This window comes from Oncorhynchus mykiss, chromosome 1 (assembly GCF_013265735.2).
Source record: "Oncorhynchus mykiss isolate Arlee chromosome 1, USDA_OmykA_1.1, whole genome shotgun sequence".
Classification (NCBI taxonomy): Eukaryota; Metazoa; Chordata; class Actinopteri; order Salmoniformes; family Salmonidae; genus Oncorhynchus; species Oncorhynchus mykiss.
In genome coordinates this window covers 22,124,450-22,150,014 of record NC_048565.1, presented here as the reverse complement: position 1 = coordinate 22,150,014, position 25,565 = coordinate 22,124,450, and the positions used below count along the sequence as shown (strand labels likewise).

General features: G+C 45.1%; 1 protein-coding gene across 1 annotated transcript in view; it reads left to right on the top strand.

The window, feature by feature from the left end:
• LOC110508721 (transmembrane protein 117) overlaps window positions 1-25,565 on the top strand; it is a 92,622-nt gene that overhangs the window by 53,611 nt on the left and 13,446 nt on the right. The window contains exon 4 of the mRNA XM_021589510.2: window positions 14,031-14,130. Within this exon, the coding sequence (XP_021445185.2) occupies window positions 14,031-14,130 (100 nt within the window). The remainder of the gene's footprint in view (window positions 1-14,030; window positions 14,131-25,565) is intronic.

Here is a 25,565-nt window from a genome sequence, read left to right as displayed (position 1 = left end):
ACAAAATCTAAGGCGATGTGAGACCACGGTCGAGAGGGAATAGGAAGCGGCCTGAGACGGCCGGCAGGAGGAGAGTTACCGGACTTAGTCTGCGCGCAGACCGAACAAGCAGCCACGAAACGACGCGTGTCATGCTCCCGGGTGGGCCACCAAAAACGCTGGCGAATGGAAGCAAGCGTACCCCGAACGCCAGGGTGGCCGGCTAACTTGGCAGAGTGAGCCCACTGAAGAACGGCCAGACAAGTAGGAACAGGAACGAAAAGAAGGTTCCTAGGACAAGCGCGCGGCGACGGAGTGTGAGTGAGCGCTTGTTTTACCTGCCTCTCAATTCCCCAGACAGTCAACCCGACAACACGCCCCTCAGGGAGAATCCCCTCGGGGTCAGTGGAGGCTACTGAAGAACTGAAGAGACGAGACAAAGCATCAGGCTTGGTGTTTTTAGAGCCCGGACGATAAGAAATCACGAACTCGAAACGAGCGAAAAACAGCGCCCAACGCGCCTGACGCGCATTAAGTCGTTTGGCAGAACGGATGTACTCAAGGTTCCTATGGTCAGTCCAAACGACAAAAGGAACGGTCGCCCCCTCCAACCACTGTCGCCATTCGCCTAGGGCTAACCGGATGGCGAGCAGTTCGCGGTTACCCACATCATAGTTACGTTCCGACGGCGACAGGCGATGAGAAAAATACGCGCATGGGTGGACCTTGTCGTCAGAGAGGGAGCGCTGAGAAAGAATGGCTCCCACGCCCACCTCTGACGCGTCAACCTCGACAACGAACTGTCTAGAGACGTCAGGTGTAACAAGGATAGGAGCGGATGTAAAACGATTCTTGAGGAGATCAAAAGCTCCCTGGGCGGAAACGGACCACTTAAAGCACGTCTTGACAGAAGTAAGGGCTGTGAGAGGAGCGGCCACCTGACCGAAATTACGGATGAAACGACGATAGAAGTTCGCGAAGCCGAGAAAGCGCTGCAGCTCGACCCGTGACTTAGGGACGGGCCAATCAATGACAGCTTGGACTTTAGCGGGATCCATCTTAATGCCTTCAGCGGAAATAACAGAACCGAGAAATGTGACGGAAGAGGCATGAAAAGTGCACTTCTCAGCCTTCACAAAAAGACAATTCTCTAAAAGGCGCTGGAGGACACGTCGAACGTGCTGAACATGAATCTGGAGTGACGGTGAAAAAATCAGGATATCGTCAAGGTAAACGAAAACAAAGATGTTCAGCATGTCTCTCAGGACATCATTGACTAATGCCTGAAAGACAGCTGGAGCGTTAGCGAGGCCGAAAGGAAGAACCCGGTATTCAAAGTGCCCTAACGGAGTGTTAAACGCCGTCTTCCACTCGTCCCCCTCCCTGATGCGCACGAGATGGTAAGCGTTACGAAGGTCCAACTTAGTGAAAAACCTGGCTCCCTGCAGGATCTCGAAGGCTGAAGACATAAGAGGAAGCGGATAACGATTCTTAACTGTTATGTCATTCAGCCCTCGATAATCTATGCAGGGGCGCAGAGACCCGTCCTTCTTCTTGACAAAAAAAAACCCCGCTCCGGCGGGAGAGGAGGAGGGGACTATGGTACCGGCGTCAAGAGCTACAGACAAATAATCCTCGAGAGCCTTACGTTCGGGAGCCGACAGAGAGTATAGTCTACCCCGGGGGGGAGTGGTTCCCGGAAGGAGATCAATACTACAATCATACGACCGGTGTGGAGGAAGAGAGGTGGCCCTGGACCGACTGAACACCGTGCGCAGATCGTGATATTCCTCCGGCACCCCTGTCAAATCACCAGGCTCCTCCTGTGAAGAAGAGACAGAGGAAACAGGAGGGATAGCAGACATTAAACATTTCACATGACAAGAGACGTTCCAGGAGAGGATAGAATTACTAGACCAATTAATGGAAGGATTATGACAAACTAGCCAGGGATGGCCCAAAACAACAGGTGTAAAAGGTGAACGAAAAATCAAAAAAGAAATGGTTTCGCTATGATTACCAGAAACAGTGAGGGTTAAAGGTAGCGTCTCACGCTGAATCCTGGGGAGAGGACTACCATCCAGGGCGAACAAGGCCGTGGACTCCCTTAACTGTCTGAGAGGAATGTCATGTTCCCGAGCCCAGGTCTCGTCCATAAAACAGCCCTCCGCCCCAGAGTCTATTAAGGCACTGCAGGAAGCTGACGAACCGGTCCAGCGTAGATGGACCGACAAGGTAGTGCAGGATCTTGAAGGAGAGACAGGAGTAGTAGCGCTCACCAGTAGCCCTCCGCTTACTGATGAGCTCTGGCTTTTACTGGACATGAAGTGACAAAATGACCAGCAGAACCGCAATAGAGACAGAGGCGGTTGGTGATTCTCCGTTCCCTCTCCTTAGTCGAGATGCGGATACCTCCCAGCTGCATAGGCTCAGCTCCCGAGCCGGCAGAGGAAGATGGTAGTGATGCGGAGAGGGGGGCAACGGAGAACGCGAGCTCCTTTCCACGAGCTCGGTGACGCAGATCAACCCGTCGCTCAATGCGAATAGCGAGTTCAATCAGGGAATCCACGCTGGAAGGGACCTCCCGGGAGAGAATCTCATCCTTTACCTCTGCGCGGAGACCCTCCAGAAAACGAGCGAGCAAAGCCGGCTCGTTCCAGCCACTGGAGGCAGCAAGAGTGCGAAACTCAATAGAGTAGTCTGTTATGGATCGATTACCTTGACATAGGGAAGACAGGGCCCTGGAAGCCTCCTCCCCAAAAACAGATCGATCAAAAACCCGTATCATCTCCTCCTTAAAGTCCTGATACTGGTTAGTACACTCAGCCCTTGCCTCCCAGATTGCCGTGCCCCACTCACGAGCCCGTCCAATAAGGAGAGATATGACGTAGGCGACACGAGCAGTGCTCCTGGAGTAAGTGTTGGGCTGGAGAGAAAACACAATATCACACTGGGTGAGGAACGAGCGGCATTCAGTGGGCTCCCCAGAGTAACACGGCGGGTTATTGATTCTGGGCTCCGGAGATTCGAAAGCCCTGGAAGTGGCCGGTGGATCGAGGCGGAGATGGTGAACCTGTTCTGTGAGGTTGGAGACTTGGGTGGCCAGGGTCTCAACGGCATGTCGAGCAGCAGACACTTCCTGCTCGTGTCTGCCTAGCATCGCTCCCTGGATCCCGACGGCTGAGTGGAGAGGATCCGAAGTCGCTGGGTCCATTCTTGGTCGGATTCTTCTGTTAAGGTGAGTGAATGAGGACCCAAAAGCGAACTAACTTAAACAGAGCTTCTTTAATGACCAAACATAGGTAGGCTCAGATAGACCGGCAGATTCCGACAGGACAGGACAAGGTTACAGCAAACATGACGATAGTCTGGCTCAGGCATGAAACACAAACAAGAATCCGACAAGGACAGGAACAGAAACAGAGAGAGATATAGGGACCTAATCAGAGGAAAAAAGGGAACAGGTGGGAAACGGGGTGAATGGGTAGTTAGAGGAGACAAGGAACAGCTGGGAGAAAGCGGGGGAGAAAAGGTAACCTAACAACGACCAGCAGAGGGAGACAGGGTGAAGGGAAAGGACAGAGACAAGACACAACATGACAGATAAGCTCATTTCCATTGTTCCTGCTGGGCAACTTCAACCTCCCGATGTCTGCCGTCTAATTGTTTTTTTTTTCCCAACTCTTTTTTCTTTCTCCTCCCACTCCCTCTTTTGACCCACTCACAAGGCAGGCCTTATTTTTACTAGAGGCTTTTCGCATACTAATCTCACTGCAACAGGTCCCTGATCTCTCTCCCACTACTCCTTCCTCTTCTATCCTATCATCTCTCTCTTCTGCTAAATCCTTCTCCATCCTGTGTCCTGATTCTGCTTCTTTGACCCTACTCTCCTCCCTTTCCCCATCCTATGACTCGTACTGTCCCCTTTCCTCCCCTCCTGCTCCGTGCCTGAGTGACTCATTGTGAGCTTACAGAACAGGGCTGTGGGCAGCTGAGAGAAAATGGAGGAAAATGAAACTTCCGGAGAACCTATCACTCCCTCCTCTCGACCTTCTCTTCCTCTGTATCCGCTGCTAAAGACACTTTCTGAGGACGACTTTGTCAACCTCTTTGAAAGAAGGTTGACGACATCCGCTCCTTGTTCACTCAGCCTATTGAGTCTACTGGTCCTACTCACACATAACTTTCTTTCCAATACACTTGAGTGTGCTGTCTCTGAACAGCTCTCTCGCTATCTCTCGCTCAATGATCTTCTTGACCCTAACCAGTCAGGCTTCAAGACAGGTCACTCAACTGAGACTGCTCTTCTGTGTCACGGACAATTTCTACACTGCCGCAGATGACACTCTACTCCTCTATTCTCATCCTCCTAGATCTATCCGCTGCCTTCGAGTCTGTGAGCCATTAGATTCTCCTCTCAACCCGCTCAGGGCTGGGCATCTCAAGCTCTGCACACTCATGGATTGCATCTTACCTGGCAGGCTTCTCCTACCAGGTAACGTGCAGAGGATCTGTCTGCTCCACATACTCACTACTGGTGTCCCCCAGGGCTCGGATCTCGGCCCTCTCCTCTTCTCTCTCTACACCAAGTCACTTGGCTCCGTCATATTCTCACATGGTCTCTCCTATCATTGCTATGCGGATGACACTCAGCTACTTTTTTTTACTTCTCCCCCTTCTGACACCCAGGTGGCGACACCTGCGTGCCTGACAGGCATCTCCACCTAAATTTCAACCTTGACAAGCCAGAGCTGCTCTTCCTCCTGGAGAAGGCTTTTCTCGTTCCAAGACATCTACATCATGGTTGACAACTCCACGGTGTCCCCCTCCCAGAGTGCAAAGAACCTTGGCTTGACCCTGGACAACACCCTGTTGTTCTCTACAAACATCAAAGCAGTGACTTGCTCCTGCAGGTTCATGCTCTACATCAGGTGTATTCAACTCTTACTCTACAAGGTCCGGAGCCTGCTGGTTTTCTGTTCTACCTGATAATGAATTGCAAGTACCTGGTGTCCCAGGTCTAAATCACTAGAGGGGAACAATGAAAAAATGTAGTGAAACTGACTTCGAGGTCCAGAGTTGAGTTTGAAGGTTCTACAACATCCGTAGATCACATAATCCAGGCACTTGTCATCTCCTGTCTGGACTTCTGCGGATCGCTGTTGGCTGGGTTCCCCACTTGTGCAATCAAACCCCTCCAACTTATCCATAATGCTGGAGCCCACCTGGTATTCAACCTTCCCATGTCATCCCACTCCTCCGTAAAATCCACTAGCTTCCAGTCGAAGCTCGCATCAACTACAAGACCATGGTACAGCTTTCCCCTGAAGCTAGGACAGCAGAGTTCCTGCCCATCTTTTGAAATGATCTGAAACCCTAGAATATCTTAAATAATCCCACAGCACCCCCTTTCTCAGAAATTCTAAATGAGTGTGACAATAGGAAAAAATAACTGTCTCTATGTATACAAAGAAGAAAGATCTTTTAAACACTGTAACCTTCTGTACTGTTCAGATAAATGTAAAACACACATACTGTAGGCCTACACGCTCTCCCTTCCTCCCACACACTTACTCCTGCTATCACACACATCCTCTCTCACAAACACGATAATACACACATCACTCTTGCATATGCAGCCTACCTTTGATGCATCTCTTTGAGTACCCTATTCATTTTCAGTTATTTCTGTGCCATCCATATCTGTGCATAGCCTAGTTAGTGGTTAAGTTATCAGGTTGCTAGCTAGCTAGCTAGTTTTTCAGGTTCCTTAAAAGTGCTGAGAATGTTCCCAAGCCAAGCAACTATCATTCCCAGAAAGTTGTGGGAAGTTTGTATGCAAAATAACAATAGGACAACCATACTCTCACTAAGCTCTAAGAAATGGTTCTCAGAATGTTATGTGCTAGCTGGGTGGAAAATCCTCATTTACTCCTCACCGTGAGTGGTAAACACTAAATGAACAGAGATACAGTGCAGACACAACGAGCCAAGTACTTTCAATTGGTCAACTATATGTCCCAGACATAAAAAATAATAGTCTCCCTTATGTAACAAACTGCCTGTGATGTGACAGTTCCAATGACATCACATAGTGAGCGGCAGGGTAGCCTAGTGGTTAGAGCGTTGGACTAGTAACCGGAAGGTTGCAAGTTCATACCCCCGAGCTGACAAGGTACAAAACTGTTGTTCTGCCCCTGAACAGGCAGTTAACCCACTGTTCCTAGGCCATCATTGAAAATAAGAATTTGTTCTTAACTGACTTGCCTAGTTAAATAAAGGTAAAATAAAATTTAAAAAAGTCATTTCAGGTTGTGTCTTTTCAGATCGATAGATGGTGCTGTTGGGGAGCAAGTGAACGCATTGAGCCAGCAGCCCACCAAGAGGCAGTAGGAGCCAGCAACCAGCTGTCCAGCTTCTCTGCTCTACTCCTCTACTACTCTCCTCTACTCTGCTCTACTCCTCTACTCCTGCTTCCTCCCAGCACCTCGTGTCTTGCTCTTTCTCGGTGTCCTCTTAAGGTTGGCGGTCTGCCAGAGATTTGCATCTCTGTTTAAGGTGGACCTATAAGAGCAGTGTTCACATTCTACCAGAGAGGACCAGGACACGCCTCAGAAGAGATGTTCGGGTCTCTGATGGCAGCCGATGCAGCAGTTAGCAGAGAGGGGAGAGAGGTAGAGCGGGAGGAGGATGGAGAAGAGAATGGAAGTGTTCCAGCTCTGATGATGCAGTGAAACTTAAGTCTTTTGATCCGTGTCCAAAGCTTTTCTGCATCCATATCCCGCGTTCCTTTACTCAATATGAGGCCGTTGTAATATTACTGAGGCAAAGCATAAAAGAGAAGTACAATAATATCCCTTTGTGGCAAATAGGATAGGAAGCCTCTGTGTGGGAATTAATTATGTTTTCCTTTTCATTTTTTGTTCAGAGAGGATAAGGCACAGTTATTGCCAAGGCTCTGTAAAGGCCATCTGCTGGCATTGGTTTCCCTCGGAATAATGATGTCTTTGAAAAAACACACCATGATGCCTTGCGCTCGGCATCCAACTGTGATGGAGCGGTGCAGGAGAGGTCCTACTGCTCGTGCCCCCCCCCCCCCCCCCCCCCCCTCCCCACACACACACACACACACCACATATTGTTTACATCTTACACCCCTTTGTAGATGTCTGGCTGTGTCTTGTGTGTGTCTGACCTGTGTGAGTGTGGCTGAGGGGGAGGTGTGTCTGTCTCCGTGCTCTCTGACCTGTCACCGTATGCTGTCCCTGACCCAGTGCTCATTGATATGCTTACATTTTCTTTGACCTTTCAGACTCCACTGAGCTTGATTCAATGACAGTAATTTATATTTTCTCTAGGAATTGCCTAATACTTACTTATTCAAATTAAATTCATTCAAATATGATAAATGATGAGAGCGACATGTCATTACCTCTATGTTAGATGTGTCCATCAGAATTTAAAGCTGTCCAGACAAAGGACATTGATCAAACATGTAACCATGAGAGCCAATGTTTAAACATAACCCAGGGTCATCAGCTATCAACCAGTTGCCTTCATTCATATGTAACACCAGGAAAGCATCCCTCCATTGTGGCTCCCACAGCACACAGTGTTATCCAGAGCCACACTTGTTACCGGGCGGCTTTCACATCTGGGTCATTTGCATTTTAATGTAAGTGTCAGATTAGGGGGCTTTTGTTTGTGTGAAAGCAGAGGAGTGTGACCGCCCAGGGAGTTTGACGCCCTTCACCGGTGGTCCGTCACGCTGCCTAATCCCATTCTGGCATTTTACAGCACCATTACCTGCAGAAAGAAGCCCCTAATTAGGCAGTGTTATTTAATTAAGAGACCCCAATGCGTGGCACCGCACATGTTAATCATGACTAATTTAGATGAGGGGGGACTGCTATTACCAGGCTACACTGCTGCATGGGACGGATAGAGGCGGGGGGCGGCTGCCTGCGTGCCCCATGTCCTCACCCAGTGGCGGGCGGGAGGGAGGGAGGAAGATGACCACAGCCGCCCCTTTGACTGAGCTGGGTTATAGCAGCACATAAGAACATTGTCTCTGTTTACCACCATGCCTCTGTGTTCCTTGTGTGAGAGTCCCTGTCTAGCTGAGCGGGCATAATGCCATAGACTAGCAGATTTAAAAGGCAGAATAAATGGCATGTTGTGGTATTTAGGTACCAAACATAAACATGACCAGGGGTGGAGAGACCATGCTATTTTTTGTAGCTGAGGGTCGATAGTGAGAGAGAGAGAGAGAGAGGAGAGACGGGTCTGTCATTACCTCAGTATCATAAGCCCACCTTCCCCTGCTGTTATCTGGGACAAGGGGGAGAGGCCTCATTGGGAGTTGGCCTCTTACAGGTCATCCTCATGCAGAGACATACAGTGCCTTGCGAAAGTATTCGCCCCCCTTGAACTTTGCGACCTTTTGCCACATTTCAGGCTTCAAACATAAAGATATAAAACTGTATTTTTTTGTGAAGAATCAACAACAAGTGGGACACAATCATGAAGTGGAACGACATTTATTGGATATTTCAAACTTTTTTAACAAATCAAAATCTGAAAAATTGGGCGTGCAAAATTATTCAGACCCCTTAAGTTAATACTTTGTAGCGCCACCTTTTGCTGCAATTACAGCTGTATGTCGCTTGGGGTATGTCTCTATCAGTTTTGCACATCGAGAGACTGAAATTTTTTCCCATTCCTCCTTGCAAAACAGCTCGAGCTCAGTGAGGTTGGATGGAGAGCATTTGTGAACAGCAGTTTTCAGTTCTTTCCACAGATTCTCGATTGGATTCAGGTCTGGACTTTGACTTGGCCATTCTAACACCTGGATATGTTTATTTTTGAACCATTCCATTGTAGATTTTGCTTTATGTTTTGGATCATTGTCTTGTTGGAAGACAAATCTCCGTCCCAGTCTCAGGTCTTTTGCAGACTCCATCAGGTTTTCTTCCAGAATGGTCCTGTATTTGGCTCCATCCATCTTCCCATCAATTTTAACCATCTTCCCTGTCCCTGCTGAAGAAAAGCAGGCCCAAACCATGATGCTGCCACCACCATGTTTGACAGTGGGGATGGTGTGTTCAGCTTTTGCTTTTACGCCAAACATAACGTTTTGCATTGTTGCCAAAAAGTTCAATTTTGCTTTCATCTGACCAGAGCACCTTCTTCCACATGTTTGGTGTGTCTCCCAGGTGGCTTGTGGCAAACTTTAAACAACACTTTTTATGGATATCTTTAAGAAATGGCTTTCTTCTTGCCACTCTTCCATAAAGGCCAGATTTGTGCAATATACGACTGATTGTTGTCCTATGGACAGAGTTTCCCACCTCAGCTGTAGATCTCTGCAGTTCATCCAGAGTGATCATGGGCCTCTTGGCTGCATCTCTGATCAGTCTTCTCCTTGTATGAGCTGAAAGTTTAGAGGGACGGCCAGGTCTTGGTAGATTTGCAGTGGTCTGATACTCCTTCCATTTCAATATTATCGCTTGCACAGTGCTCCTTGGGATGTTTAAAGCTTGGGAAATCTTTTTGTATCCAAATCCGGCTTTAAACTTCTTCACAACAGTATCTCGGACCTGCCTGGTGTGTTCCTTGTTCTTCGTGATGCTCTCTGCGCTTTTAACGGACCTCTGAGACTATCACAGTGCAGGTGCATTTATACGGAGACTTGATTACACACAGGTGGATTGTATTTATCATCATTAGTCATTTAGGTCAACATTGGATCATTCAGAGATCCTCACTGAACTTCTGGAGAGAGCTTGCTGCACTGAAAGTAAAGGGGCTGAATAATTTTGCACGCCCAATTTTTCAGTTTTTGATTTGTTAAAAAAGTTTGAAATATCCAATAAATGTTGTTCCACTTCATGATTGTGTCCCACTTGTTGTTGATTCTTCACAAAAAATACAGTTTTATATCTTTATGTTTGAAGCCTGAAATGTGGCAAAAGGTCGCAAAGTTCAAGGGGGCCGAATACTTTTACAAGGCACTGTACAGACAGCTACTCTCAACAGCATAGCACATTAACCTTGACAACTCTATGGGAAAGTCCACTGGGAACTGGAAAAAGCCTAACACAGTGTGTGTGTGCATACATCTGCATCAGTGGAGGCTGCTGAGCGGAGAACGGCTCATAATAATAGACGGAATGGAGCAAATGGAATGCCATCAAACACCTGAAAACCATCTGTTTGATGTATTTGATACCATTCCACTTATACTGCTCCAGTCATTACCACAAGCTCGTTCTCCCCAAAGAAGGTGCCTCCAACCTCCTGTGGTCTGCATGTGTGAATCTCTCTACCTTTTTATTATGTTTCACACCAGCCAGTCATGTCATTGATAGCATTTCAAAATATTGCCTTTAAGGCTACAGTTTTGCAAGCACTGTACTATAAATTGTTTGTGCTGCTCTGCAGACAATTTGCGATAAAATATGATTTATAAAATGTGTCCTGACATTTCTAAATGCCACACAGTGCAGAACCAATCTTCCCTTGAGGGACATCAAACAACTTGAAACGTGTCTTTTAATCAATATTTTCACATTTGTAATGCATCTACAAGCAATCATTTTTTATATAAGCTTACCACAGTTGATTTTGTGTGTCTGTGCGCGTGCATGTGTGTGTGCCTGCCTGTGTGTTGATGTGTGACTTTTTATGTAAGCACTTGAGCACTTTCCCATCTCGAGAGGAGGTGGAAAGGTAAACTCAGAGCTTGTCTTGACTATCAAGTATAAAGTCATGGTCTGGCTGTATTTATCAAGTAAGGCAAAGCTACAAGCCTGTCTCACCCACCTGTTTGTAGCCTTAATTAGCAGGCATATGCCAGCATCTACAAGCAATACTTTCTAGAAAAGCTTATCACGATTGATTTTGTGTGTGTGTGCGCGTGTGCCTTTTATCACTTGTGAAATTGTAAAGCCCAAGTCAAGTGGATTTATAAGCTTCTTGGACTTGCAGACTACATTTAAGACTAGTTTAATGGAATACTGATACAGTGGACAGATACTGGTGCTGGCCTGGAAAGTGCCTGCTGGTTATTCACTCTCACTCCCCCCCTGTATGAGCCAGTAGGGTGATAAGAGACTAGAGAACTCTATCTGGAGGAAGTTTAATACAATATGTGCGCTGATGTCGCTCTGACTAAAAAAGAGGGGGATGGATGGAGATAGAGATTTTAAGTCGCCTTGGGAGATGATTTGGTGATAGGAGAGAGGCCTTTCCATGACAGCTTGATGTTCTTCAGTCAACCATTCTCCAGTCCAAAGCTGTGTACACTGTCAAATGTGTGCTCTTATGTACTGTACACACAGAGGAGACAGAAAAAATCTCAATGTAGATGACGGAGGATCCAATGCCATGTTCATGTACTGAAGTAGAATAGACACCTCCGAGGCTTCAGAGGTTACACACCTGCCAGGTTCTTCCACAATCACGGATTGTGAAATATAGAGTAACCGTTTTCTACAGACATTTTTTTTCCAACGCAGATGTGGAAGGCTGACTTGGAAGGCTGACTTGCATGGGCTGATTGAGACGCAGCCCATGCAAAAAAAAAACATATCTCTCTTAAACTGACGGATTTGGATGTATATATGTTAATTAGATTGACGCACGGGTGACTCTTACGGTGTCTTAAAAATACAATTTTGTTCCATAGAGAGTGCAGATTTTGGCGAGGAGTGCAGATTTTGGCGTAACTGGTTCACTGCTTTGCGCCACAGGAGCCATTTTGGATCCGATTATTCATGGTAGTTAGTGTACTGATGTTCCACCAGGAGGGAGCCATTTTGGATCTGATTATTCATGGTAGCTACTGTACTGATGTTCCACCAGGAGGGAGCCATTTTGGATCTGATTATTCATGACAGCTACTGTACTGATGTTCCACGGCTGACGTGAACCCTCTCATTAGGTCAGAGGGTTCATGGCAGCCGTGGAATCGTTGCCTTTAATCACACTGAGAGAAGAGTCCCCAAACTCTTCCTCTGTGCTCTTCTGCTTTCCAAAGAAAAAAGGGAAAACATTGCTGCCTGGTAGAAGAGGTGCAATGTTTGCCCAATTAGATAACCGTGGAAGAGGTGGAGAGAGGGCAAGTGTTTTCTCTGATACAGCCAGCTATCGGCTAGATTTAAGTCTGAGTTGTGCTGGGCTAGACAGCGTTTCCAGGACTATCGATTATAATTTTGCAGTGGGTACACGACTCCCTGTGGGATCTCCTTGGCAACTGGACCGGGGCCAAGCTGCTGAGCATCTAACTGACTTAATGCAGGTAGGCCTATAAATCCCCATTCTAATCAAGTTTATTTTTATTTACTTGCAAGGTGTTAAGTCACCTATGCCATGCCCCTCACGTTTCTGTTAATCAAGCCCTTTCACAGCAACCTAATGAATAGAGTATTGATGTCATATGATTTATATTGTAGCCTACCTTTAATTAGCAGTCTATCTGTTTTCATGACTACAGAGACTGTCTATGTAGGCACAAGAAAACAGGTGCCATTTGGGGTCAATGGTTTGTCATAGGTTCTAGGAGACACTTGAAACAGGACAGTTATATGGTAGCACTTTTACTCTACACTGAGCAAAAAATTATGGGTAGGAGTAAATTATACCAGACCCTATCATATTTAACACATTCATTTTCAAAAGCAGCTCATTTTTATGACTTCAAAGAACATGAAAACAGCAGAAGAAGACAAGTGCCATTTGGGTTCAGTGGTTCGTCATAGCTGATAGCAATTCTGCCCCAGGACCACCTTCAATTCTTTATTATGTTTTGTTACTAAGGGGAATTATGAGTTAATGGGTGTGAAAAGGGAGAGCAATTATCATTAATTGGAGATGAATACCTATTCAAGTTTAATTTAAACATGCCTAAGCTCTTTAATAGGCTTTAATGGATAATCCTGTACCGCTTTGAAAGAGTTGTATTTTCATTCACAAAAGCAATGTCATGTACAGTCCATTGTAAACACTAATAACACATCAAATAAATGCATGGGAAAGTAAAACAGACATGGTTGTCATTTTCTAGATGCCTCTGTCCACATAGCCAAATAAATATTTCATGGTTAATGTGTGGCAGGTTGGAAAACAGCCACGGAGCCAAAATAAGATGAGTGGAGCTATTGACTTCAGAAACGACCTGCTGGAAAACCACATTGACCTGTCAGGGTTGGGAGAGGGAGGGAGGGAGGGAGGAGACCGCACCTACTGTACTTACCGCCCCCCAAAGAGAAGAAAAGAAGGATGAGGGAGGGAGGAGGCCCACCTGCTCCACTCAGCCTCTAAGACGCTGCCAGGAGATCAAACCCCTCCCTCCCTCATCCTTCTTTTCTTCTCTTTGGGGGGCGGTAAGTACAGTAGGTGCGGTTGTCATATAGACCTGGCTTGTGACCCAGTTTCTCCCAGTGTTATTTCCAGGATAAGTTGGAAGATTATTGAATACCCTGAACAAAAGGCTCCTGCTCCCATCTCCACCTACAACAGGAAATAGAGGAGGAATAACTAGGACTTCAGCGAATGCATGTCATCTTTTTCCCTGCACCCTTTGTATCAGGGATGTTCTGTTAGTTCCAACAACCAACTGAGACATCTCATGCTTTTGGATAATGCTGATTTAAATTCACCTAGACACTGGTACAAATTTGCGAAATGGAAAGATAATTCCCAAACAGTATGGAGGTAAACAATTTCATGGAAGCTCAGTGTATATTGTTTACAACCCTGAGGGCCCCACGAAGGTAGAGCCGCTTGCCGCACACTGTTTTCACGGGGCTAGTTTGATTTGGATGGGATCTGACAGTTAGCATCAAGACACTAAGCAGCCGCAGTGACCGTTTTCTGTTTCTCCCTCCCTCCCTCCCTCCCTCCCTCCCTCCCTCCCTCCCTCCCTCCCTCCCTCCCTCCCTCCCTCCCTCCCTTTCTGACCCTCTCTCGCTCTCTCTTTCTTTCTTTCTTTCTCTTTCTCTCTCTTTTTCTATCTCTCGTTCTCTTTCTATCTCTCTTTCTCTTTCTAGGCCTCACATGGTGACAGAGTACATGGGTATCAGGAATGAGAGCTTCATGAAGATTGCAGCAGTAGGGACGTGGATGGGGGACTTTGTGACTGCATGGATGGTAAGATGGTAAGATGGTACTACCCAGTAGTAGCCCAACACGGATTAGAATCAACTAGAATATCAGCACAAAGACAGTGGGATTAGGGTTTATACCCTTAGCACCTGGTCCCAGGCCAGATCAAACAGAAGTAACAGGAACAGAGCAACAGTGAGAGGTCACAGGAAACATAGAGAAACATAGCGGCACAGCGAGGGGTGGAGTGGAGTAGAAGAGAGACAGTGAGGGGTGGAGTAGAGGAAAGGAGAGACAGCGAGGGATAGAGTGGGGGGAGAACCCCGCACTACCCCTGCCGACACCCTCGCGCCCCACAGTTTGGGAACCACTGGAGTAGAGGAGAGACAACTTGTCACGCTTCCTCAGCCGCCATTATTATTCTACTGTACGAGAGGGAGGGAGAGAGAGAGAGGGAGAGAGAGAGAGAGCTGAATCCAGACATTACTCTGGCTTTTTTAAATTCTTTTTTTTTTTTTTTTTACAGTTGATTAATTCAACAAGGCACTTTCAAGACGACCTCTGTGTGTCTCCTCGACAGAGCAGATATTTTGAATGTGTCATCGGTAGATGAGTGAGCAGGAAATTGGTGTTTTTGCAACACTGCTCATAACAAAAATTATTAAATGATTTTCTCTACTAGGGCTGTGGTGGTCATGAAATATTATCAGCCGGTGATTGTCAAGCAAATAACTGCCAGTCTCACATCAATTGACCGGTAATTAACATAAATACATTTAGCATCTCCTGGCTTCCATGCATACCCTACAAGCCACTGACGCAGACCTTTGGAACATCTACATTTTAAAAAGTCTAATAAATTCATTAAATATATCTTAGACCATCATAATAAATCCATGATTTATTTTAGACAGGTCTAAAGAAACATGATATGAAGAGAATGTAGTTATTTCCGAAGAACAGAATAGCACACTTTGAGTTGTCCTTATGTTAGGCCCTGTCATATGGCTTTGGGCTACAGTAGTTCATTTAGCAGACAAGATTCGCTTATAATTCTATTGCGTTATTTTATATTATTTTATAGTATGAAGAACACAATTGAACATAGCTAAATAAAATAGAAAGGATATTTTCTCCAAACGATTTCCGAGGGAGTGAGCACATGCGGCTATTCTGTGTTGAGCAGTTAACAAAGAAACAGGTCCTCCTATATGCTAAATTTAGTGTTATTTATGCAACATTAGTTGTGATACAAACGTTGGCTGCATGGCTGATTTGAAAAAAGTTGCATGAAGGCATGAACTCTGCTTTGTTTCTTGTGCAGGCTGCACACACTCTCAGTCACAATTGGACAAGCACTTGATAATATTCTCACCAGGTCCCGAATGTCATGGCACCATCCCCCTTGTGTGGCCGTAATGCCCTTGGGCTGAATAGAATAATTACAGCCACCCTTCTCATGGCTGCCAATCTCCGTGCTCCGAGGCACCTCTCGCTCACATGGCTCTCTCAGATATCTCAATTCTTATTAGCTAATGCCCGTCACGTGATCGGGTCCTTCTCACAGGCATCTCAGTTCCGAAGTAGGCTACAAGTGAAGACAGACACATCTGGAACGCAACTGCACGCGTCTTTCTTAACGAATTCTGAGGCGCATACTGTCCACATTGACTTTTTCGTCAACCAACAAGATGAGTAGGCCTAATGAACAGCAAAAGCATTTCCTATGTCAATCTACAGTCATGGCCAAAAGTTCTGAGAATGACACAAATATTAATTTTCACAAAGTTTGCTGCTTCAGTGTCTTTAGATATTTTTGTCAGATGTTACTGTGGAATACTGAAGTATAATTACAAGCATTTCATAAGTGTCAAAGACTTTTATTGACAATTACATGAAGTTGATGCAAAGAGTCAATATTTGCAGTGTTGACCCTTCTTTTTCAAGACCGCCCTGGCATGCTGTCAATTAACTTCTGGGCCACATCCTGACTGGTGGCAGCCCATTCTTGCATAATCAATGCTTGGAGTTTGTCAGAATTTGTGGGTTTTTGTTTGTCCACCCGCCTCTTTAGGATTGACCACAAGTTCTCAATGGGATTAAGGTCCGGGGAGTTTCCTGGCCATGGACCCAAAATATCAATGTTTTGTTCCCCGAGCCACTTAGTTATCACTTTTGCCTTTTGGCAAGGTGCTCCATCATGCTGGAAAAGGCATTGTTCATCACCAAACTGTTCCTGGATGGTTGGGAGAAGTTGCTTTCGGAGGATGTGTTGGTACCATTCTTTATTCATGGCTGTGTTCTTAGGAAAAATTGTGAGTGAGCCCACTCACTTGGCTGAGAAGCAACCCCACACATGAATGGTCTCAGGATGCTTTGTTGTTGGCATGACACAGGACTGATGGTAGCGCTCACCTTGTCTTCTCCAGACAAGCTTTTTTCCGTATGCCCCAAACAATCGGAAAGGGGATTCATCAGAGAAAATGACTTTACCCCAGTTCTCAACAGTCCAATCCCTGTACCTTTTGCAGAATATCAGTCTGTCCCTGATGTTTTTCCTGGAGAGAAGTGGCTTCTTTGCTGCCCTTCTTGACACCAGGCCATCCTCCAAAATTATTCACCTCACTGTGCGTGCAAGCTCTGTACTGGTGGTCCCCCGATCCTGCAGCTGAATCAGCTTTAGGAGATGGTCCTGGCGCTTGCTGGACTTTCTTGGGCGCCCTGAAGCCACCTTCACAACAATTTAACCGCTCTCCTTGAAGTTCTTGATGATCCGATAAATGGTTGATTTAAGTGCAATCTTACTGGCAGCAATATCCTTGCCTGTGAAGCCCTTTTTGTGCAAAGCAATGATGACGGCACGTGTTTCCTTGCAGGTAACCATGTTTGACAGAGGAAGAACAACGAGTCCAAGCACCACCCTCCTTTTGAAGCTTCCAGTCTGTTATTCAAACTCAATCAGCATGACAGAGTGATCTCCAGCCTTGTCCTCGTCAACACTCACACCTGTGTTAACGAGATAATCACTGACATGATGTCAGCTGGTTCTTTTATGGCAGGGCTGAAATGCAGTGGAAATATTTTTGGGGGATTCATTTCATTTGCATGGCAAAGAGGGACTTTGCAATTAATTGCAATTCATCTGATCACTCTTCATAACATTCTGGAGTATATGCAAATTGTCATCATACAAACTGAGGAAGCAGACTTTGTGAAAATGTATATTTGTGTCATTCTCAAATCCCCATAGTACAAAAGTTAACCTATTCTATTGGTCAACTTGTCCTTCTGTGCGAGAAATAAATATTCCAAACAGTTGTGGGATGCGATAGATCCCAAATGAATCAAACCACTCATCAAAAATGCAACAGATCAGAACGTTTAGCTTAAAATGTTGATAAACTATTAAGCTATCTCTTCACATAATAAGTGCAGCAATGCTCACAAGGCAGTAAAGTTGCAAAAAAGCCATGTGCTGTTTCTTGCCTTATTGAAAACACTGGGCATCATTCACAAGTGGTGTAAAATGGCATTGATAGAGAGGGCAGCTGTGCTTCTAGCCCCTAGGCAACTTTGCAGTATTTTTTTAATGTGTTATTTCTTACATTATTAGGCCAGAAATGTTTTTGTGTTATTACATACAGCTGAGACGAACTTTTGGATATCAGAGCGGCGGTACTCACCAGCATTACTAGCATTACAACCAGGAATACAACTTTCCAGAATTGGATCCTTTGTTCTACCCCTAGGGCCTAGGGCAATTGATCTGATTCCAGAGGCTGACCCAAAACATCGCTGGCGGAGAAGAGGTACGTGGAGTTTTTGTCCGACTCAGGAGGCGCGCACACCACCCACCGCTTCCGAGTATATTACTCGCTAATGTTCAGTCTCTGGATAATAACGTTGACGAGCTGGGGGTGAGGATTTCCTTACAGAGGAGACATCAGAGATTGTAACATACTCTGTTTCACGGAAACATGGCTCTCTCGGGATTTACTGTCTGAGTACGTACAGCCAGTAGGGGTTCTCAGTTCATTGTGCCGACAGGAAAAAATATCTCTCCAGGAAGAAGGGCGGGGATGTATGTTTCATGATTAGCTATTCATGGTGTGATTGTGATAACATACAGGAACTCAAGTCCTTTTGTTTACCCGACCTAGAATACCTCACAATCAAATGCCGACCCTAATTACCTTCCAAGAGAATTCTCTTTGGTTATTGTCACAGCCATGTATATTCCCCCTCAAGCCGATACCACGACGGCCCTCAAAGAACTTCACTGGACTTTAACCCAACTGGAAACCACATATCCTGAGGCAACATTTATTGTAGCTGGGGATTTTAACAAAGCAAATTTGAGGAAAGTGCTATCGAAGTTCTATCAACACATCGACTGTAATACTCGCTCTGCTAAAACTCTCGACCACTACCACAACTTCCGGGATGCCTACAAGGCCCTCCCTTACCCTCCTTTCGGGCAAATCTGATCATGACTCCATTTTGCCCCTCTCTTCCTGTAGGCAGAAACTCAAAAACGAAGTACCCGTGCTAAGGACTATTCAACGCTGGTCTGACCAATCAGAATCGACGCTTCAAGATTGTTTTGATTAAGCGGACTGGGATATGTTCCGGGTAGCCTCCGAGAATAACATTGACAAATACACTGATACGGTGACTGAGTTTATCAGGAAGTGTATAGGAGATGTTGTACCCACTGTGACTATTAAAACCTACCCTAACCAGAAACCGTGGATAGATGGCAGCATTCACGCAAAACTGAAAGTGCAAAACACAGCATTTAACCATGGCAAGGTGACTGAGAATATGGCAGACAATACAAACAGTGTAGTTATTCAACGTCAAATACCTCAATATAGAGACAATGGAGTCGCAATTCAACGGCTCAGACATGAGACGTATGTTGCAGGGTCTACAGACAATCACGGACTACAAAAGGAAAACCAGCCTTGTCGCGGACACCTACGTCTTGCTTCCGGACAAGCTAAACACCTCCTTCGCACGATTTGAGGGTAACGCAGTGCCACCGACGCGGTCCACTACCAAGAACTGTGGGATCTCCTCCTTCATGGCCGACGTGAGTAAGACATTTAGGCGTGTTAACCCTTGCAAAGCTGCCGGCCCAGACGGTATCCTTTGCCGCGTCCTCAGAGCATGCCAGACCAGCTGGCTGATGTGTTTACGGACATATTCTATCTCTCCCTATCCCAGTCTGCTGTCCAAACATGCTCCAAAATGGCCACCATTGTTCCTGTACCCAAGAATGCAAAGGTAACTGAACTGAATTACTTTCGCCTCGTAGCACTCACTTCTGTCATCATGAAGTGCTTTGAGAGACTATTCAAGGGTCATATCATCTCTACCTTACCTGACACCCTAGACCCACTAGACCCACTTAAATTTGCTTGCCGCCCCAATAAATCCCCAGACGATAAAAAAAAAAAAAAAAATGATTTCACCTTTATTTAACCAGGTAGGCTAGTTGAGAACAAGTTCTCATTTGCAACTGCGACCTGGCCAAGATAAAGCATAGCAGTGTCAACAGACAACACAGAGTTACACATGGAGTAAACAATTAACAAGTCAATAACACAGTAGAAAAAAATAGTCTATATACATTGTGTGCAAAAGGCATGAGGAGGTAGGCGAATAATTACAATTTTCATAAATGATGTGATAAATGATCAGATGGTCATGTACAGGTAGAGATATTGGTGTGCAAAAGAGCAGAAAAGTAAATAAATATAAACAGTATGGGGATGAGGTAAAATTGGGTGGGCTATTTACCGATAGACTATGTACAGCTGCAGCGATCGGTTAGCTGCTCAGATGGCAGATGTTTGAAGTTGGTGAGGGAGATAAAAGTCTCCAACTTCAGCGATTTTTGCAATTCGTTCCAGTCACAGGCAGCAGAGAACTGGAACGAAAGGCAGCCAAATGAGGTGTTGGCTTTAGGGATGATCAGTGAGATACACCTGCTGGAGCGCGTGCTACGGATGGGTGTTGCCATCGTGACCAGTGAGCTGAGATAAGGCGGAGCTTTACCTAGCATGGACTTGTAGATGACCTGGAGCCAGTGGGTCTGGCGACGAATATGTAGCGAGGGCCAGCCGACTAGAGTTTACAGGTCGCAGTGGTGGGTGATATAAGGTGCTTTAGTAACAAAACGGATGGCACTGTGATAAACTGCATCCAGTTTGCTGAGTGTTGGAAGCTATTTTGTAGATGACATCGCCGAAGTCGAGGATCGGTAGGATAGTCAGTTTTACTAGGGTAAGTTTGGCGGCGTGAGTGAAGGAGGCTTTGTTGCGGAATAGAAAGCCGACTCTAGATTTGATTTTAGATTGGAGATGTTTGATATGAGTCTGGAAGGAGAGTTTACAGTCTAGCCAGACACCTAGGTACTTATAGATGTCCACATATTCTAGGTCGGACCCATCCAGGGTGCTAGTCGGGCATGCGGGTGCAGGCAGCGAACGGTTGAAAAGCATGCATTTGGTTTTACTAGCGTTTAAGAGCAGTTGGAGGCCACGGAAGGAGTGTTGTATGGCATTGAAGCTCATTTGGAGGTTAGTTAGCACAGTGTCCAAGGACGGGCCGGAAGTATACAGAATGGTGTCGTCTGCGTAGAGGTGGATCCGGGAATCGCCCGCAGCAAGAGCAACATCATTGATATATACAGAGAAAAGAGTCGGTCTGAGAATTGAACCCTGTGGCACCCCCATAGAGACTGCCAGAGGACCGGACAGCATGCCCTCCGATTTGACACACTGAACTCTGTCTGCAAAGTAGTTGGTGAACCAGGCAAGGCAGTCATCAGAAAAACTGAGGCTACTGAGTCTGCCGATAAGAATATGGTGATTGACTCGCACTGCACACTACCCTACCCCATCTGGACAAGAGGAATACCTATGTAAGAATGCTGTTCATTGACTATCGCTCAGAATTCAACACCATAGGGCCGTCCAAACTCATCATTTGGCTCCCGAGTGGCACAGTTATCTAAGGCACTGCGTCTCAGTGCAAGAGGCGTCACTGCAGTACCTGCTTTGTATCCAGGCTGCATCACTTCCGGCTGTGATTGGGAGTCCCATAGGGCGGCGCACAATTGTCCCAGCGTCGTCCGGGTTTGGCTGGGGTAGGCCGTCATTGTAAATAAGAATTTGTTCTTAACTGGCTTTCCTGGTTAAATAAAAATATTAAAATGTAAACAATTAAACTTGAGGCCCTGGGTCTGAACCCCGCCCTGTGCAACTGGGTCCTGGACTCCCTGACAGGCCGCCCCCAGGTGGTGAATGTAGGAATCAATATCTCCACTTCTCTGATCTTTAACCTTTTCTAGGGCAGGCTCGACAACATTCCACTGAAAAGGCAGCGTGCAAAATATATTACATTTTTTTAAATATGTAACTTTCACACATTACCAAGTCCAATACAGCAAATGAAAGATAAACATCTTGTTAATCTACCCATCGTGTCCAATTTCAAAAATGCTTTACATCGAAAGCACAACATATGATTATGTTAGGTCAGTGACGAGTCACAAAAACACACAGAGCCATTTTCCAGCCAAAGATAGGTGTCCCAAAAAGCAGAAATATGGATAAAATGAATCACTAACCTTTGATGATCTTCATTAGATGACACTCATAGGACATCATGTTACACAATACATGTATGTTTTGTTCGACAATGTGCAAATTTATATCCAAAAATCTCAGTTTACATTGGCGCGTTACATGCAGTACTGTTTTGATTCCAAAACATCCGGTGATTTTGCAGAAATACTCATGATAAACATCAATAAAAGATGCAAGTGTTATTCACAGAATTAAAGATAGCGGTTGCATGGAGGATAAGTCTATGTCAGATTTAAAAAAAACTTTACGGAAAAAGCATAATCTCAGAACGGCGCTCAGAACCCAAAACAGCCAGAGGAATATCCGCCATTTTGGCGTTAACAGAAGCTAGAAAAAACACTATAAATATTCACTTACCTTTGATGATCTTCATCAGAAGGCACTCCCAGGAATCCCAGTTCGACAATAAATGACTGATTTGTTCCATAAAGTTCCATAAAGCCCATAATTTAGCCACTTGTTGTTAGCGTGTTCAGCCCAGTAATCCATCTTCATGTGGCGCGAGCACTTCCTCCAGACAAAAACTCGAAAAGTTCCGTTACAGTCCATAGAAACAAGTAAAATGATGTATGCAATCAATCTTTAGAATGTTTCATAATTCATCAATAAGGTTCCAACCGGAGAATTTCATTGTCTGAAGAAAAGCATTGGAACGACAGCAAACTCTGTCGGGAGCGCGCGTCATGAGACCGAGTCTCTCTGCCAGACCACTCACTCAAGGAGCTATTATGAGCCCCTCCTTTATAGTTGAATCCTCAAACCAGTTTCTAAAGATGGTGACATCTAGTGGAAGCCCTAGGAAGTGTATCCTCATTCATATCTCACTGGGATTTCAATAGGCACTGTTTTGAAAATCGATTTCTCACTTCCTGTTTGGATTTCTTCTCAGGTTTTTGCCTGCCATATGAGTTCTGTTATACTCACAGACATCATTCAAACAGTTTTAGAAACTTCAGAGTGTTTTCCATCCAATACTAATAATACTATGCATATATTAGCATCTGGGACAGAGTAGGAGGCAGTTCAGTCTGGGCACGCTATTCATCCAAAAGTGAAAAGGCTGCCCCCTATCCCAAAAAGGTTAATTAACACAATGGTGCGTGCTCAGCCCCCTCCTGTACTCCCTGTTCACCCATGACAGCATGGTCATGCACGCCTCCAACTCAGTCATCAAGTTTGCAGACGACAGTAGTAGGCTTCAACTTTGATTTGATTTGATACCAACCAAGTTTCTTTGGCTATACCGGATTAAGTGATATGACATGCTATTCTCTAAAATAATTTATCCGTAATTAATATTACCTGAATGAGCTAATCATGTAAATGTAATTAACTAGAGAGTCGGGCACCACTAAATAATATTTATAGAGCTGTTATCTTCCGAATAAACTCTTAAAGACCAAGTAATATTTTACATCAATAGCAGTCAATATTAACTGTCATCTTAATTCAGTCTCATCTGAAAGTTGTAAATTCTTGCTTATCTGCACGAACCCTGGCTAACAAGTTGAACCAGCAATACAAAATTGGGTTTAATGATTTATTTACTAAATACCTAACTAATCACACAGAATTACACATAAACATAATTAAATCATAACTTGATTACAAATTACGTCATGAACAGATATGACAACTTGTTACACAAAAGAAAAGGGGCTGGGTTTGAGTGAAAGAGCGGGAAGACTGAGGAACAAAGGGCGAAGCTGTGCTATCGTAAATACAGTATCTTATGCATTCTAAATTAACGCCTATTTGGAAAAGGAAAATGCAATAAATATTTACTCTGAGCTACGCTTGGGTAGGTTGGTGGTCGATGGAAGGCCGTGTTGCCCAACCGAGTCCTTCGTCCTTTGAAGAATGTCTCTGCTGGTAAATTGAATACATTGTAGTAGCGTCGTTGTGTGGTAGACGGGATACTCTGTCTGTTCCTTCCTAACCCTCGTTTGCAGCGGCTGTTGCTAACTCAACGGCTAGGAGGTATCACTTCTGTAGTAAATAAGATTACAAAGTTCACACCATTCGCAACCAAAGCTCACGCGGATGTTGGCTTCATTCTGTAGTTATTATCTGAACCATTCTGACATCGGACCGTCGTCCTCACGTCCTTGGAAGAGGAGGTTATATTGTCGTCAAGGGCTTATTTAGGAAGGGAGAGGAGGCCGTGTTTGAAAAGTTTTATAGCCCTTGTCCCTTCACAGGGGCAGTCCACTGATTGAGCAGAGCCCTATCTTATGAAAACCCAAAACTCACATTTTAGAAGCTAAAATCACATTTCATCCCATCACGAATAATTTCATATTCAAACATTTAAATTGAACAACAATTCCATGTGAATCCGATAACTCTGATGTGTAGACTTTCCACTGTAGAGTTTATGTCATCTTATCATTGATGAGAACGTCTCAGATGACAACCGAACTGACATCATATTCATTAAGTACCACCACATATGTTCCATTGGTCGGATTACCAGAATATAGTTAATTTACCCCCACCTTCTGATGTTCCCAGAATCTCTATGTTAACCAAGGGTTTTGCAAATGTAACCTCAGTAGGGTAGAGAGAGGAAAAAGGGGGGAAGAGGTATTTATGACTGTCATAAACCTATCCCCCAGGCCTACGTCATGCCAGTGGTCAGGAAAACAACCTCTCACTCAATGTCAATAAAAAAAAGGAGATGATCGTGGACTTCAGGAAACTGCAGAAGGAGCACCCCCTATCCACATCGATGGGACAGCAGTGGAGTAGGTGGAAAGTTTTAAGTTCTTTGGCGTACACATCACTGACAAACTTCAATGGTTCACTCACACAGACAGTGTGGTGAAGAAGGTGCAACAGCGCCTCTTCAACCTCAGGAAGCTGAAGAAATTTGGCTTATCACCTAAAACCCTCAAAAACTTTTACAGATACACAATCGAGAGCATCCTGTCATTCTGTATCACTGCTTGCTAAGGCAACTGTACCACCGCTTGCTAAGGCAACTGTACCGCCTGCAACCGCAGGGCTTTCCTGATTGTGGTGCGGTCTGCCCAACGCATCACCGGGGGCGCACTACCTGCCCTCCAGGACACCTATAGCACCCGATGTCACTGCCTTTTCACCCCGCTATCATCCGGAAGTCGAGGTCAGTACAGGTGCATCAAAGCTGGGACTGAGAGGCTGAAAAACAGCTTCTATCTCAAGGCCATCAGACTGCTAAATAGCCTTCACTAGCACATAGAGGCTGCTGCCTATATACATAGACTTGAAATGACTGACCACTTTAATAAATGGAACACTAGTCACTTCTACATATCTTGCATTACCCATATCGTATGTATATACTGTATCCTATACTATTCTACTGTATCTTATTCTATGCCTCTCTGACATTGCTCGTCCATATATATTTATATTCTAATTCCATTCCTTTAACTAGATCTGTGTGTATATGTTGTGTTATTGTTACATATTACTTGTTAGATATTACTTCACTGTCGGAGCTAGAATCACAAGAATTTCGCTACAGCTGCAAATAACATCTGCTAACCATGTGTATGTGACCAATACAATGTTATTTGATTTGAGCCTATAGAAATGTTGCGCAACATGATCTCATGGGTTTTCATGAAGTGTTTGATTATATTTTCGATTACATTTGCATTGATGTCAGAGTAATTAGAGGGACAATAGAGTGCTGAGTACCAGGCAGTTAGCAGGTTTGGTAGACTACTAATGACCATCAGCAGCATCAGAGCTCGGAGAAGCCCAGTTACCGTTTGGAATTTGACTCCGGTCATGACTCGTGACCTCCGGTGTGGCGGTAATACGGTCACCATA